Raw genomic sequence first — 14,851 nt, 5'->3', positions numbered from 1 at the left:
CTGACCACAATTTTTCGTCTGCACACCTGCACACATCTATCCAGGGAGCACCCTGGTTTTTGGAGAGTCACTCTACAGATATGGCAGGGGGTCTACTTGTCACTCTGGGCCCTAGATGGCATGAGCTGAGGTGCTCCCCCTAAAAGCCTTGCCCCCACCCTCCTGGAAGCCCTCTTACCGGTCACAACGGGGTATGTCTGCGTGCCTGACACGTTGCTGGCCAGCTCAGGGTTGGTGGATGCAGATAGACTCGACTTGACTTCATCAAGCCCAGGGGTCAGGGCTGGGAGGGAGTACTCGTTCCCCTGGGAGGAGAGAGAAAAGCGACAGCTCTCTATTGATGCACACAGTCGGAGAAAGGACTCGGTGTGCAGATGGGGAGGAGGACCGGGGAGCCCTCCCAGCTGGGGTGGAAGGAGATGGCCAGGCAGCGGGAGGGGCGGGCTGGAAAATGATGCAGTTTTGTGTGGGCAGATGCAGACCTGACTTTGTGAAGCCTAGGTATAGCTTATGCCTGGTTGGTGGTTATCCGAGCACCCTTCACATTACTGTAGCAGCTCCTGCCTAAGAAGCCCGGAGGCTGGAGTGTAGCAGTGCCTCTGCTGAGAGGCAAGGGGTATTTCAAGGTCCCCATCGGGTGGAGAACCTTGGGGAGGAGGGGCAGACCATGACACCATGGCAGAAGCAGCAGGAGCTGGGGGAAGGGCCTGGTGGGGCCTCCAGCCTGGCACTGCTGGGCTGGCTGATCGGGTGCTGGTGCCCCCTTTTTAAAAACAAACAAAGACAGCCCCACGGGCCCCTCGCTCTCTGCCTGTGCACTGGGGTATGAAATTGGGGAGGGGGAGAGTCCACATGGCTAACAGAAGGGTGGGAGGGGGCCAGTCATTGACTCTGAAAGGGTGTCCTGCCCGAAACACTTGGGTAATTGCCTTTTTATTGCAGCCACCGCCAAGCCAGACCCCAGAGCTGGGCAGGCCAGGAGCCTGCACAAAGCAGGAAAAGTTGCTCTGATTAATATTACGTTAAATTAAAACTGATTTTCTGCTCTTTCGGGTCCGTTTTTTTCCCTTCCACTTCCTGGCCCCCCCAGAGGACCCCCTCTCCTCCCTGGCTGGACGGGATTGCCTCGTCATTTCCAATTCCTTCTCGTATTGATCTTCCTGTAGAAATCAGTTTTGTAATTAGCTGCAAATTAGGCCTTCTACTGGGGGTGAAGCTGCCCCCTGATTTATCACCAGAGTAATTCGCTGTGATCGGAGAGAAATTAAAATGAACTCAATTAGGCTTCGGATTTGCTTTATGGGCCCTGCTCCGAGTTTCAGGGGGAAAAATGACTGTGCTGGTGTTTAATAGTCTAATGAAAGTAAATAAAGGTTATTCATTGTAATACAGCCGGGGACTCGGGGAGGGTGCACCGAGCAGCCTGCCTCGGCTGGCTCCTCCTTTGTTGGTTTATGGCTCAGGGCACCTTAAAAAGACTTTTGATTTTTGTTTTATGAAGACAAACAGCTTATGGGATAAAAGGACAGGCGGGGAGAAAGGCGAGTGGCTGTGAGTCGTTGGAATCCTAGAGTGGAACTGTGCTGTGTGGAGCTGGCGGGGCTGCGCCGGCATGTGTGTGCTTGTGTGCGTGCACGTGCCCTGTGTGCACGTGCACTCGCAGCGGTGTGTGTGGTGCTGCAGTCGTGGGCCTGGCTTGGACTGTAGCTGAGGGAAGAATGGGGCTGTGTTCCTGTGTTTGGCGTGTGCACTGTGGGCTCCACTGAGGTGCGGGTGGAAGGGGGGCTGGAGGGCGCTGAGCTGGTGGGTGGAACACTGGGAGTGCTGTGGGCCGTGGGGAAAGGGAGTCGGTGGGTGTGGTGGTGTGCAAACGTGTGCACATGGGCAAACGTGAGGAGTTGGGAGATGTGTCTCTACATTTGTGCATCATGCAGGTGGGCTGCAGGCTGTGTGTTCTGGACTGGGGAGCAAGAGGCAGGCACAGCTGGGCGAGAAGAGTGCCATGGGTTGGCACAGACTTTCTGTAGGACCTGGGGGATTCAGGCAGGGGGCACGGCAAAAGGCAGTTCCTGAGTACTCTATGCCACAAGCAGGGCATGGCAGGGCCTGAAGGGATCTGTTAGATCCTATGTCCAAGGCCTTCATTTGTAGAGGGGGAAACTGAGGCTCTGAAAGGGTTAAGACTTACCCAAGACCATACTTGCTCCCAGAACTCACCATTTCTAAATACCACATACCACAATAATTTGCCCTAACTCCACCATAATGTCCTGTGTGAGTGTGTTCACATGTCCTGTGTGTGTTCACATGAGCCACACATGGTTTGATCACATGCAGCACATGCAGTGCTGGGTGTGCACATGGCTGATCCCTGTGCACACGCTCCAGAGGCCTGCTCTGCCCAGCTCCTTTCCTCTTCTGCACGCAGCAAGCGCCTTCCTCACCTGTTCTGATTTGATGTGCTCTGATGCCTGGAAGACGTCAGGGTAGGAAGGACGCTCAAAGACCCGATCCAAAGCTTCCAGCTGCTGCTGGGTGAAGGTGTCAGCTCGCAAGTGCTTCCGCAAACTGTCCACGCCACTCTGGGAGTCTCCATTGGGGACTGAGCCCTCGGACACATCTGGGGGACACAGGGACACTCGGGGCATCAGCACAGGCCAGCAGAGGCACAGAATAGTGCAGTGGGCAAATGGGGCACCTGGCTTGGTCCCTGGGGCTTTGCAGCTGTGCTAGGACCCCTTACTCCCAGCTTTGAGGCTGGGGGGGCTGGCCCAGGGCTTGCCACGCCTCAGAGATCTGGCTGAGGCAGCCAGAGCCTCTGAAGGAGCTGGGAAGAGACAGGGAGGTTGTCCCAGTGTGGGGCCAGAGGACTAGATAGAGGTGGGGTCATAGGGGATCTCAGGGGCCATCTCTCCTGAGCACCTGGGCCCTGGCCTGGGTTGGCCTGGAGGAGGAGCTGGGTGTCTGGGACCAGCATTGCCCAGCCTGTGGAGAATTGAACTTGGCTCTGAGATGAATATCAGTTCCACTGGCTCCAAGGGTGGAAAATCATCAAATCTCTGAGGCTGAGTGTAACATGGAGACTGGGTGAAGTAATTAACTTCACCACTGAGGGCGGAGGGACTTGAAGCCAAGCTGAGGCATTTTGCTTGCGTTGTGCCAGGACTGAGCCCAGACCAGGAGAACAGCGGACGCAGGTGGGCAGTAAAACACTAACTTGGACAGAGACTGAAGACAGAGTCCTTGTGGACACTGTGCTGCCCCCGCCACCCTGCTCAGCCTCCGTCCCTGGCCTGGACTCTGGCTAGGCCCCTACCAGAGGCCAGTTCCCTGGCCACCTCGTTCCTCCTGTGGGTCTCCACAGGGAGCTGAGGCTCGCTCCACCAAGGAAAGGCCACGGCACTGCCGGCTCCCCGGTGCCGCAGGCCAGTGCTATGCACCTCCTGCCCCACCCAGGCACCCAGGCTTCCTCACCGTGCTGCCCCCCTGCCTCCCCATCCCTGCCCTCCTGCATCAGGCCCACAGGAGTTTTCAGGGCACACAGTGGGCCAAGTGCCTACTGTACTACCTCTCCCTGGACCCGCACCCTGCAACCTCCCGGGACCACAGCTGGGCCAAAACCCCCAGGGCCTTGGGCCTGGGTCCAGCCCATGTTGTAGGTCCCAGGGTGATCCTCTGGGATTCTTATATATATCAGTTTATAGGTGATTATATGATATGATATAATCAATACTGCATTATATACAGTAACACCATACAGTATCATTCGGGAGAACATAGAAAATATTACATATTGATTAACCTCAACCTGCAGCCATCCTCTCTTGCTGGCCTCTCAGACAGAGAACGGGGGTCTGCTTTCTTAACGGGACCTCCTGTCTTCCCTCTGCTTTATTCTGGAGGGGATGGGAAAGCAAAGAAAATGTGTGTGTGTGTGTGTGTGTGTGTGTGTGTGTGTGTGTGTGTGACAGGGTGGGAGAAAGAGAGAGAAATGAAAACCAGGATCAAGTCCCAGAAGGACAGACAGACACAGGGACAGTCTCAGTGGTATTTCTATGTTCTCTCTGTTCCTCTGGACACAAAACTCGGTGGTTGTGTTTTTTTCTCTACAAGCCTCTGCAATGATTGTCTGCCTGAGAGGGTGTATGCCTTTCTTAATATAAGTTAGGGTGTGACATATTTATTTCTCCCTCATGTGTAAGTATTCACTTAGTAGATGCATTTCTACGTGTGTAAACATATAAGTGTCTGGGTGTGTGTAAGTGACAGAGTGAGAACTTTCCTGGAAAGATGTGTGTGTGTGTGTGCGTGCGCGTGTGCATGGGCCGTTGCATGGGGAGCACGAGCCCACATCTCCCACGTGTCTCCTGTCCCTGCTTCTCTTCCACGGATGTGCTGTCATCCTCATCCCACCCCTTGCAGCTCTTTGCATGTCTCATTGTGTCCTAATCCTCCCCTGCTGGAGTGCCCCACCTTTGGGGGAAGCCTGGCTGTAAGGACTGGGGGAGGCAGCGAGAGTGTCTTTGTGTGAGGTTATTACAGTGTCACCAGCGGGCCCTGGGCAGTAAAGTGTGCCTCTGTCTGTGAGCGGATGCTCGCACATTATGTGCATGGGTGTGTGCGTGTGTGGGGCGAGACTCGTACCATGCCCTTGTGTAGATTTGTGAATATGCCTGTGTGTGGCTTGACTAAGCCTGTGTGTGTATGTGTGTGTAAAGGCTGAACTGAAGCTTTGTCTTCAGGTCACTGGCTGGAGGAGTCGCTTTTCCTTCATTTATTCAGGGGCCCTTCAGATCTTGACAAATCTGTCACTCTAAATTTGCGAGAGATTATGGTGCTCTCTCCCCAGCCCGCAGAGAGGTGATATATGATATCTGCTGCCCCTATTGATTGCCTGATCTGGTGGCAGAGGCCGGCGAAATGAACTTGAAATGAACATCATGCCTCAACTCATTGTGCGTATAATACACTACTTAATCCCACATTTTTCAGCCGCTATGGAATTCAATTGATCAATCATGTTCCACTGATAGTACTGTTTTAGGGGTTATTGCTGCTCCCTCCACTCACTGACCTTTTTATTTATTTATTTTTTTGTATACTTGGGTCCTGGTGATGAGACAGGTTACAGAGGCTGCAATGTAGAGAAATGGGGAGGAAAAGGAAAGGCAAAAGGAAGTCTGCTACTGGCAGAGATGGCAGTGGGAGGCAGGGAAGGGGAAGAGGAGGAGAAGCAAGGGGGTGGGGAGAGGAAGAGAAAGAAGGAGCTGGAGGAGCAGCAGAGCAAACTGGTGTGATGAAGGCATGCAGAGAACCCCCATGAGAGGCAGCGGAGGTGCGAGCAAAATCCCCAAAGGAGAAGGAAGTGACAGGGGCGGGGAAAGGCAGCAGTAACGATGAATCATGAAGGGTGCAGAGAAGTTCTGGGGGATCAGGGAGGTGAGCCAAAGGGGCAGGGAGAGGGCAGTGGTGTGGCCGGTGGGGGACAGGGAGGCAGCCCTCTCAGATCAGCCACAGGGCCCAAAGGTTCTCCTGGGCTCTCTCCAGAGAACCTGGTGGTACCTTTCCCTCAGCTACAGAAGAAAGGGAGGAATGAAGGTAAGGAGGAAGAGCGGGAAGGGAGTGAGGAAAGGGAGTTCAGAGGTGCCTGAGAAAAGGCAAAAAGAGAGAGGAAGAGAGGGAAGAAGGTTCCCATGCCAGGAACCTGGGTCAGCACTGGCTTGGGTGAGGGCACCTGCCACAGGGATAAACCCAGCTGGCTCTGCTTCCCTGTAAACCTGGGTATCCAGCTAAGGAGGGCAGCCCAGGGCCCAGATGAGGGTAGGGAGTGGGTGAGGAGATGGAGAAGAGAATAGAGGAGGAGCAGAGAAGACAAGAGAACATGGAAGAATAGAAAAGGATGAGAAAATGAAGCAGTTGTTACCGCCAACCATTTGGAGAGACCCCTCTCGGGAGAATGGAGAGAGAGAGCTCAGAGTGGGATTTCCCAAGGGTGGTCTCAGAGGTGACAGCAAGGAAGAGGATGGAACTGGGCTATGATATGGCTGCTAGGCCTAGGTTCTGAAGTGCTCTTTGGCAGAGCTGGGCTAAACTAGAGAAGGAGGCAGAAGCGGTCCCAGAGTGAGCAGGGAAGGAAAGGGTGTGAGTAATTAGAGAGTGTCCTTCCCCTTGTGAGCTCCTGTGTGCAGGGACCGGGACCCATGCATCTTGGGAGCTCCAGTGCCAGGCACAGAGCCGGGCGTACAGTTGGTACTCAATGAATGACTTTAGAATAAATGAACGAGGTTCTGCCAGGGAGCACTCAAAGCCAGACCCCTGGCAGAAGGTCTTTGGACTGTTGACCTGATTTACTTGGCACCCTAGGACACCTAGTTCCTTGTCAGGCAAGTCCCTCTCATCCCAGCTATCAGAGGCCCCTGGATAGACCTATGCCCCTCTTCACTCATTCCCACTGCTTAGCTTCTGGCAGCATCAATTCCAGTCCACAGGAGGCCCTTCCTGCTCTCATCGGCACCATCCTGCCCACCTACATTGCCTGTCCCCAAGGGACAGAGAGCACCGAGTTCCCAGTGCAGAACCTTGGAGCTGCGGAACTGCCATCCAAAGCAGGCAAGAGAGGTGGCTTGAGAATGGGGCCCAGACAGCCTCTGCTTTGGACTCCCCACACCAACCCCTGGTCACAAAGAGCAGGGTCAATGCAACATGAGTCTATTTGTCCATGGTGGGAGCTGGTTCTAAGAAAAGCCTTTCCCAAATGATGGGAGGAGGCCCTTGGCCTTCACCTTGATGGGATAGAAGCCCCTTGTCAGGACTCTAAGAAGAGGGCTGGAGTATGGTGGCCATACATCCTGAGCTTTCTGGAACAGTTCTGATTTCCAAAATCCTATCCCACTCTTGGGCCACAGACTGAGGTTGGAAAATGTGGTTGCTGTAGGTTTAGTAAGACCCCAAAGAGCAAAAAAGGAACCGTGGGCTAGTCGGTCTCCGTAGGTGAAGGATTCGGCCCTGTTCTCCTGCTCCCCCCTGACCAGCCACCATCCATTAGCAGCTCACAGTACTGAGAGCTTATCACAAGCCATTGTTGAACTTTACACAGTTTATTTAATCCCCCTACTAACATCCCTGGGAGGTAAATATTATGATACCTATTTAAAGATAGAGAAACTGAGGCAAAGAGATTAAATAGTTTATCTGAGGCCATGCAGCTGGCAAATGACAGTGAGGATTTGAATTCAGGTCTGTCTGGTTCCAGAGCCTGCTCTCTACATCATTTCACTCTGCTGCCTGGGTACCAAAGCCAGGGGCCCAGCTGGGGGCCACTTGGCCCCATCCAGGACATGGTTTCCCTGCCAGTATCCCCATTCCTCTGCTTTGCATCCTCTCTATGCTGAAGCTGCAGCCTGTGGCCCCGGAGCTGGCTGAGCACAGACTGTGCCCAGAGTGATTAGGGGACACCTGGTGAAAAGTCCTCATTTTACAGTAATGAAAACTAGTGGGGTGGGCAGTGAGGTGGAGGAGGGGAGAAGACAAGTCCAAGGTCACACAGCCAGGTAGTCTCAAACCTGGAGCCCATTCCAGGACCTTCATTCACTACAGTGTGAGCACTTTCAAGGAGAGTGAACCTCCCAAGTCCTTTTCGGAACAAGGCAGATATAAATAAATTAATCAAATTAAACAAAGTGCTGAGTTAAAACTTTGATGTATATTATTCTTTCAAGGAGAACAAAGGCTCATATTGTCTTCCCCGCTAAGCACTTTGTATTTGCTTAGCAGTTAACAAAAAGGTTTCAAAGACCTTAGGTTATTTGGGTTTCTCAACCACTCTCCAAGGTAGGTGAGGATTATAATCCCCTTTTTACTGGCGAGGAAGCTGAGGCTCAGAGTAAGTGAGCTGAAGATTAGATGAGGGTAAGTGGCTAGCTCAAGGGCATATCTACCAGGGAGCCTGGCACAAGGAAGGTGCTCTGTAACCAGGTGTGGACTGAACCAATGAGCATCAGCTCTCAGACTCCATGCAAAAGAAGTGAACTGCAAAACCTAAGATCATCTTGACTGAGAGGAGAGCTACCCCGCATGGTGATTTTCATCTCAACTAATTCTTTCCTAATCATCCAAGCTTTGTACAATGAGCATGCACCCCTTCTAGAATCACTAATAATAACCTTTTACTCCTCAATAAAAAGATCTGATCTCCTCATTCACTTAGGCTTGTCTCTCCCCATCTATTCCTGGGTTTCCCTGGAGCAGAGGGCTGTACCCCACCTCTCTGACCTCCGACCGGAACCTTCTCTCTGGCCAATCATAAATAAGGTTGTCCAGTGAGGTCTCAGTAGCTTGGAGAGGGGGGACAGTCACTGAACACCATGTCTAAGGGGTGAGAGTTAGGGACAAGGGATAAAACAGAAATGCTCAGTCTTCCTTGTGTGTGGACATTCTATCCAAATTCCCAAAGTAGTCACCGTAAGGGACAAGAGCAATTCTCAAGCATTGACCAAGAGGGAGGTGGGGTAATGGTAACAAACAGAATAAAATACTGTCCTGTTCTTGGTCAGAAAGTGCCCAGGTTATCAAAGTCTACAGGATTAAAATGGGGTAAACAGAGGCTGCCCACCAAATCCCTGGAAGCAAGGACTACGCACTTGATGGGTCTGTTTTAAAGGAGGTACTAGAGGACTACACTGAGTTCAGTTTTCTAATACCCAACACAAATACCTACCTGTCACTGGGGAAGCTGCCAGTACTAGGGCCTTCACATATGCTCATTAAATCCATTTACCTTTACAAGGTAATTATTATTCTCATTTTCAGCTGAGAGGCAAAATTATTTGTTCGACACTACCAAATTTGCCTCCTTTGTCAAAGATTGTCCTTATCACCATTACTGAGCACTAACTATGTCTTAAGCAGGTTCGAGGTGATTTACATGCAATCTCTCTAATCCTCACAGAACACTTGCAGAAGAGACACCATTAGTTCAATTTTACACAAGGGCAAACAAGCTCAGGGAGAGTTAAAAGCATGAGTAAGACCACATCGTGGACAGGAAGCTGTCTTGGGGAAAGTGAGCCTTCCTTCATCTGCAGGCAAAAAGTGACCTGAAAAAGTAATACAGGAAGGAAAGAGAAAACGTGGAGGAGGTGGAAACAGTGGGTGATGGGCCTCAGGCCTCCAGGGGGCTGGGGGGAGCAAGAGGGGTGGTTGGGAGTGGGGCTCTGGGCAGACATTTGCTCCATGCCATTGTGACCTACGGCCTCTGCCCTCTCTCTCTACACCTTAGCTCCGCTAACACCCCTTCCCCCTCTGAGGGGTTCACCCCCAGGCAGTCCCCTAGTCTCCCCAGCTGCCAGTTGTTGCAGTTTCAAACTCAATTGTTCTCCTCTGTACTGAGGCAAATGGAGTCATTAATTACCTTCTATCGGCTGGGCTGAGTTCAGAATGCGATCAATATCACCGCTTGTCATTCAGGGCAGCCCGCCTGTGCAGCCCCAGCCCCACCCCCACCCCCACAGCAGCAGGACTGCGAAGGTCTGAGCTGCCACCCTGGCCCTCCCATCTGATTGAGAACAGGGAGTTGTGGGGTTTGTGACTAGGAGTGGGGCTGCTTTCAGACTGGGCATGCAACAAGGATGAATGGAATAGGGAGGGGAGGGGAGGGGAAAGAGAAAAGAAAGGGGAGGAGTGTGAGAATGAGAGAAGGGCAGAAGACTGGGAAAGGGAGGGAGGAAAGACAGGAGGGAGAGAGGGTGCGCAAAGTGCAAAGCGTGGTGGAAAGTGGAAATGGAGAGGAAATGGAGGGCAGGGGAGGAAAGCGGTGCTGCACGGTGCTGGGACAGGGCTGGGCTGGAGACCGTGCTGGCGGAGACGCCGTCTGTCCAAGGAGCTGGGGTGGCGTACCCCACTGCTTCCCATCCTTAAACTGGACAATCTGTGAGACCACCCTGTCCAGAACCCCAACCCACGTTGAGGAGGAGGATGGGCACAAAGAAGCCCTTGGCAATCTGACCCAAAGACAAAGTTCAGCTAAGCCTTCCAGCCCTGGCGACCTTTGACCAAGGGGTTCTCCTTAACAGAGCCCAGCTTCTAAGCACTCAGTGAGTTCATGGTAGGATGAAAGGTGGGCAGGGGGCCTGGCCTGCTTGCCCTGTCTTCCTGTGCCTCTGGGGACACTATCTGCCTTCGTCACCCTAACTGGACACTGGACTGGTAGTAACATCTCCTGGTTGAACTCCTAGTTTTGTTGATTATGTGCTGTGTGACCTTGGCCAAGTCTCTTAAACTTTTCTGGATTGAGTTTCCTCAGAGGTACACCAGAGGGTTGCTAGCTCCCTCTTGGCAGCATGAATTTCTCCTTTCTCTGTGTTCCAATAGCCATCTATCCAAACCTCTATTGCAAAAATAATAATAATAACTAAAATCGATCCAGTTCCCATTATTATGCCAGACACTTGGCTGAACGTATAGCCACTGATTTAATCCTTACAATAACAGCAGCTAACATTAAGTGTTTACTATATATTAGGCATCCATCTCAGAATTTCACATATATTAACTCATTTAATTTTCGCCAGAACTTAAGCAGGGGGTTTCTATTATTATTCCCATTTTGAAGGCAGGAACATGTTTTTTAATCTTTAAAAACCCAGCATTGGGCCTGACACATAGTAGGTGAAAAAAAAAGGTTAACTGATTTGTCAAATAGAATTCCAAAAGCAAAGGTTGGTAGGTTCTTAACTTGCCTTATTCAACATTTTACCTTTTAGAAGGAAAAAAAGCAACAAAGGAAATTGCTATTTTGGATTTGGTGTCATCATATTTTACAGCTGGAAAGTATCAGGATTATTAATCCCATTCTCTCTAAGAGATTTAAAAAAAAAAAGGGGAGGCTTAGAAAGGTGAAGTAATTTCCCCATGTCGCCCAGCCAGTCATTGTCCGGTTGTGAGCTGAGGGTCTCGGCCCAGAGCCATTGCCACTATTTCAAGCTGCTTAATTTCGGCCAAGAAGGAAAAACTGATGAAGGGTAAGTGATGGGGATCTGGGGAGAAAGCAAGCGTGTCTGGAGTTGACAGTAGCAAAGGAAGGAGGCATTGGACAAAATCTGACTCTAGGAAAGCAAACTGCTGTGTGTTGAGGGAGAGAATAGCCATGCAATCCCATGGCAAGAGATTCTAGAAGGAAACACAATTCCGTAAGGATTGGATCCTCTAAAAATGAAATTCTGCCTCTGCAAGCTCAGAGAATCACCCTGACACAGTTGAGGGAGTGAGAGTGGGGGAGGGGCGGGAAGAGAAGGGCATTTAAGGAAAATCACTGTGGCTGCACACGAATAAGCTTTAAAATATGATGAGCCAAGATTTTAAAAGGACATGTACACCGAATAGTGGAAGATTATGCGGCCATTAAAAAATCATGTTTTCAAAGAATATTTAATGATATGTGAAAATGATTCTATATAATGTTAAGTGAAAATAGCAAGACAAGCTGTATATATAATATCATTCCAATTTTGATAAAAAATTATATATAAAATTATACATGCACCAAAAAAAAAGAGACTGTAAAAGAATATACCAAATTCCAACAGTGGTTACCTCTCGATGATGAGATCATGGGTAATTTTGCAAAGTTTACTTATGTTCAAAATATTTTACAGTGAGCATGCATTGTACTTATTATCAGACAAAAGTTATTTTTTTCCTGTTGTAAAGGACACACAACAGATGGAAGGAGGGGACCATAACCAAGGATGGATATGAGAATAGCGCGAGCCTGTCAGGAAGACGGAAGCTCAGAAGTAGCCGAGACAACAAGAAAGGGCCTTGGTAGCTATGTTTGGAGAAAACAAAATGTGAGGCAGGTTTAGGCTCAGTGCTGGGAAAGAGGAGGTTAGTACTGAGAGAAAAGAGAGAGAAGGCAGAACTTCTCCACCAGAGAAAAGAGTCTTCTAAATGGGACCAGCAGGAGTTGCCCGGGTCAGGAGGGGGTCAGGCGGGTACTCCTGACCATTTCCACTGAGTTAGCTTCCCCAGGTCTAGATATTCATGTAGCAGGACCCTGGGGAGAGAAGGTAGATAGGGTTCTAAAATGTTTTTGATGATCCTTTAAAAGTCACAATGAAAAAGTGGGGCAGTGACAAAGCTTGATGCCATTTGCCTTGCAAAAAAAAGTGGGGGGGGAGAAGGGGAGGTAAGCTTATGCAAATAAATTTAATATTGGGGTCTGGAAATCTTTTAGAAGAAACTATTATAGAGTCAGTTTGTTGGCACTAGAAAGGAAAACGGTGACACTCTGGAGCTTGCGTGCACTCACCAAGAATAAGTTGTGGCACATGAACTGGATATTAGCCCTCAGACCAAACGCCATCCTCACCAAGACTTCCTCAGTTGCTCTGATTGGAAGCAACTAACACTTTTTTAAGAAAATTCCTCATAGCACTTCATACCTTAATTATAGCACCTATCACATCCTGTTCATATAATGAATGACGTACATGTTTATCTCCCTACTAGATCGGAAGATTCTTGAGGTCAAGAACTGTGTCCTATTTACCTCTGTAAATCAGTCCTGCCCTATTCCATACATAGCAGGCACTCAATCTATGCCTTGACTTAAATTGGCTTTTTTTTATTGATTAATCAAACAAATGCTCTGGATGTAGTGAGTGTTAACATTTCACAAAGCATCTCCTTCCTAACTTCATGAACGATGTAAGGAAAAGTGAAATGGCCGATGGCTGCTGGACTCAGGGGTACTGAGAATGTCCATTTTTCACAGCCAGGAGGGAGGTCTCCGTTGGTGGGCCATGTGGCTCTCCTTTATTTTAAAGAAAAATTACTCTTAAAAAAAACTAGGCTGATGATGTAGAAAACTTCCTTATGATCTTCATCGGGTGGAATTAAGAGTTCAAACCAACAAGATGAAATTCAACAAGGATAAATGGAATGCCCTGTGTTTAGGTTAAAAAAAATCAATTACACAAGTGCAGCACGGGGTAGACCTGGCTTGATAGCAATTGATGTGAAAAAGATCTCGAGGTTTTAGCTGACCACGAACTCAATATGAGCTTGAGTCTGACACGGCTGCTAAAAAAATCGAATGTAATCTGAGGCTACATTATGAATGTAGAATCTCTAGATGGAGAATGGCAATGGTTCTACTGTACTTGGCATTGGCTAGACTGTCTCTAGAGTTGAGTGTTTATTTAAGAGGGACTTTAACTGTCAAGAATGAATTCAGAGATGGGTAACAAGATGATCAGGGACCTCCAGCAAGTGCAGAACCACATCATGTGAGAAACTGAAATCCAGTCAGGGCTCAGCTCATTGTTTTTCTAGGCGTTCAGTAAATCGGCTGGAAGGAATAGAGGGAGAGAGAGAAGAGGGGGTGTCCGATGAAGATCTTTACACCACTCTATGTGGTTCATGTCTTTATCTCTATTTTAAAGATGAGGAAACTGAGATTTAGAGAGATTATGTAATTAACCAAAGGTCCCAGAGCAAGTAAGGAGTGCAAATGGATCCCACATCCAGAATTGTGATCCTAACAGTGACAGCTGTCCATCTATGTCCCATGTCTGGTCATGGGCTGTGGCCTGTCCGGCGGCACTGCTGGAGGGGAGAGTTCTACGTGAGTGGCAGATAAGACCTGAAGACATTTAAGAATCTGAGACTCTGCGTTGACACAGCTCTCAGCCCACAGGCCTCCTTCCACATGGAAGGTGTCGCTAGAGCCGGGCTCCCTGTCTCCCTGAATCTTAGCCATTCCCAAGCTCAAGTCCCCTTCTCGCTCGTCTAACTACTTCCCTGGATTTCCAGTGAGTCCTTAGCCACGTGGTTCAGCTTATTGTCTGATGTGTGATAGCTCTGCCTCCCCCCATAGATCGCAAATTCCTTGAGATCCGCATCCTGGTTCTTTGCTCCTCTCACACTCCCCAACATGGGGGCCCATATTGACACAAAGATCCCCAGAAAGGTAAGTATAAATTTCCACCGTTTTACACGCCAAAGCAAGATCACAGATTCTCAACAATCTGAAATGACTTATAGGAAATTTGCCCAAGGACAGATGGCCCAAGTACTCCTTTAGGGCCCTCATGTTTCCTAATGAACCAGCAGAAAAGAAGGAGATATGAAGGAGCCCTGGGACCCCAGAGAATTATACCGGCACAGTTAATTCCCCCATTTTGGATGTTAGTACCCTCCTTCCATCCAAAACCCCTAGTTTACCTGTAGGAAAGAAGGGCATGGGCACCCACTGCCAACACAATCAGTCTGAGCGTGTGTGTGACCCATTTGGGAGGGTGAGTGAGTATAAATGGGGGAGGGAGGGCGATGCCAGGCAACACCATGGGGGAGCGAGCAGGGAGTGGAGAGAAGACAAGTGCACAGAACAGGGCGGAGAGTGAACACTGGGTGGACTTGGGTGAATTCTCCTGAGTGATCAACTTTCCGGCCTGAGCATGCACTGTGCCTTCCTACTGGCCTGCTGCAGCGGCTGGGGCTCCGGCTCGCTGGCCGCTGGTGGGGAAAGAGGGCTGGCTGAGGGCCTGTCAGTGTGGGACCAGAGTCCTCCTTCAGCCCTTTCAGGGAGGGGCTGGGACCTTCTGCTGGGTGTTGGACTCCAGCTGGGGCCAGAACCAGTTAGAAATCTCTCTGGAGCCAGAAGAGAAGGGAGCTTTGTTAGCTCAGAGGACACAAGCAAGGCGAAAAATTACATACCAGGCCGCTCTAAGTATGCTTGTTTAGAGAAACTGCTTGCATTTATGAAGTCTTTGGTGCGGAAAGCAGGGTTGCAAATGACTGCATCAGAGCGACAGTAAAGGCCATTAATTTCCTGTTATGTTTTCCTGCGTTG

General features: G+C 49.9%; 1 protein-coding gene across 6 annotated transcripts in view; it reads right to left on the bottom strand.

The window, feature by feature from the left end:
* The window catches only part of PAX2 (paired box 2), an 85,883-nt gene that overhangs the window by 17,748 nt on the left and 53,284 nt on the right, over window positions 1-14,851 (bottom strand). For all 6 annotated transcript variants that reach the window (XM_037159477.2, XM_037159474.2, XM_037159472.2 and 3 more), the window contains 2 exons: window positions 2,445-2,620; window positions 179-305 (listed from right to left, as the gene is read on the bottom strand). In XM_037159477.2, the coding sequence (XP_037015372.1) occupies window positions 179-305; window positions 2,445-2,620 (303 nt within the window). The remainder of the gene's footprint in view (window positions 1-178; window positions 306-2,444; window positions 2,621-14,851) is intronic.

Source organism: Artibeus jamaicensis, unplaced genomic scaffold (assembly GCF_021234435.1).
Source record: "Artibeus jamaicensis isolate MK-2021 breed Jamaican fruit bat unplaced genomic scaffold, CSHL_Jam_final contig_490, whole genome shotgun sequence".
Lineage (NCBI taxonomy): Eukaryota > Metazoa > Chordata > Mammalia > Chiroptera > Phyllostomidae > Artibeus > Artibeus jamaicensis.
This window is presented reverse-complemented; position numbering and strand designations above follow the sequence as displayed.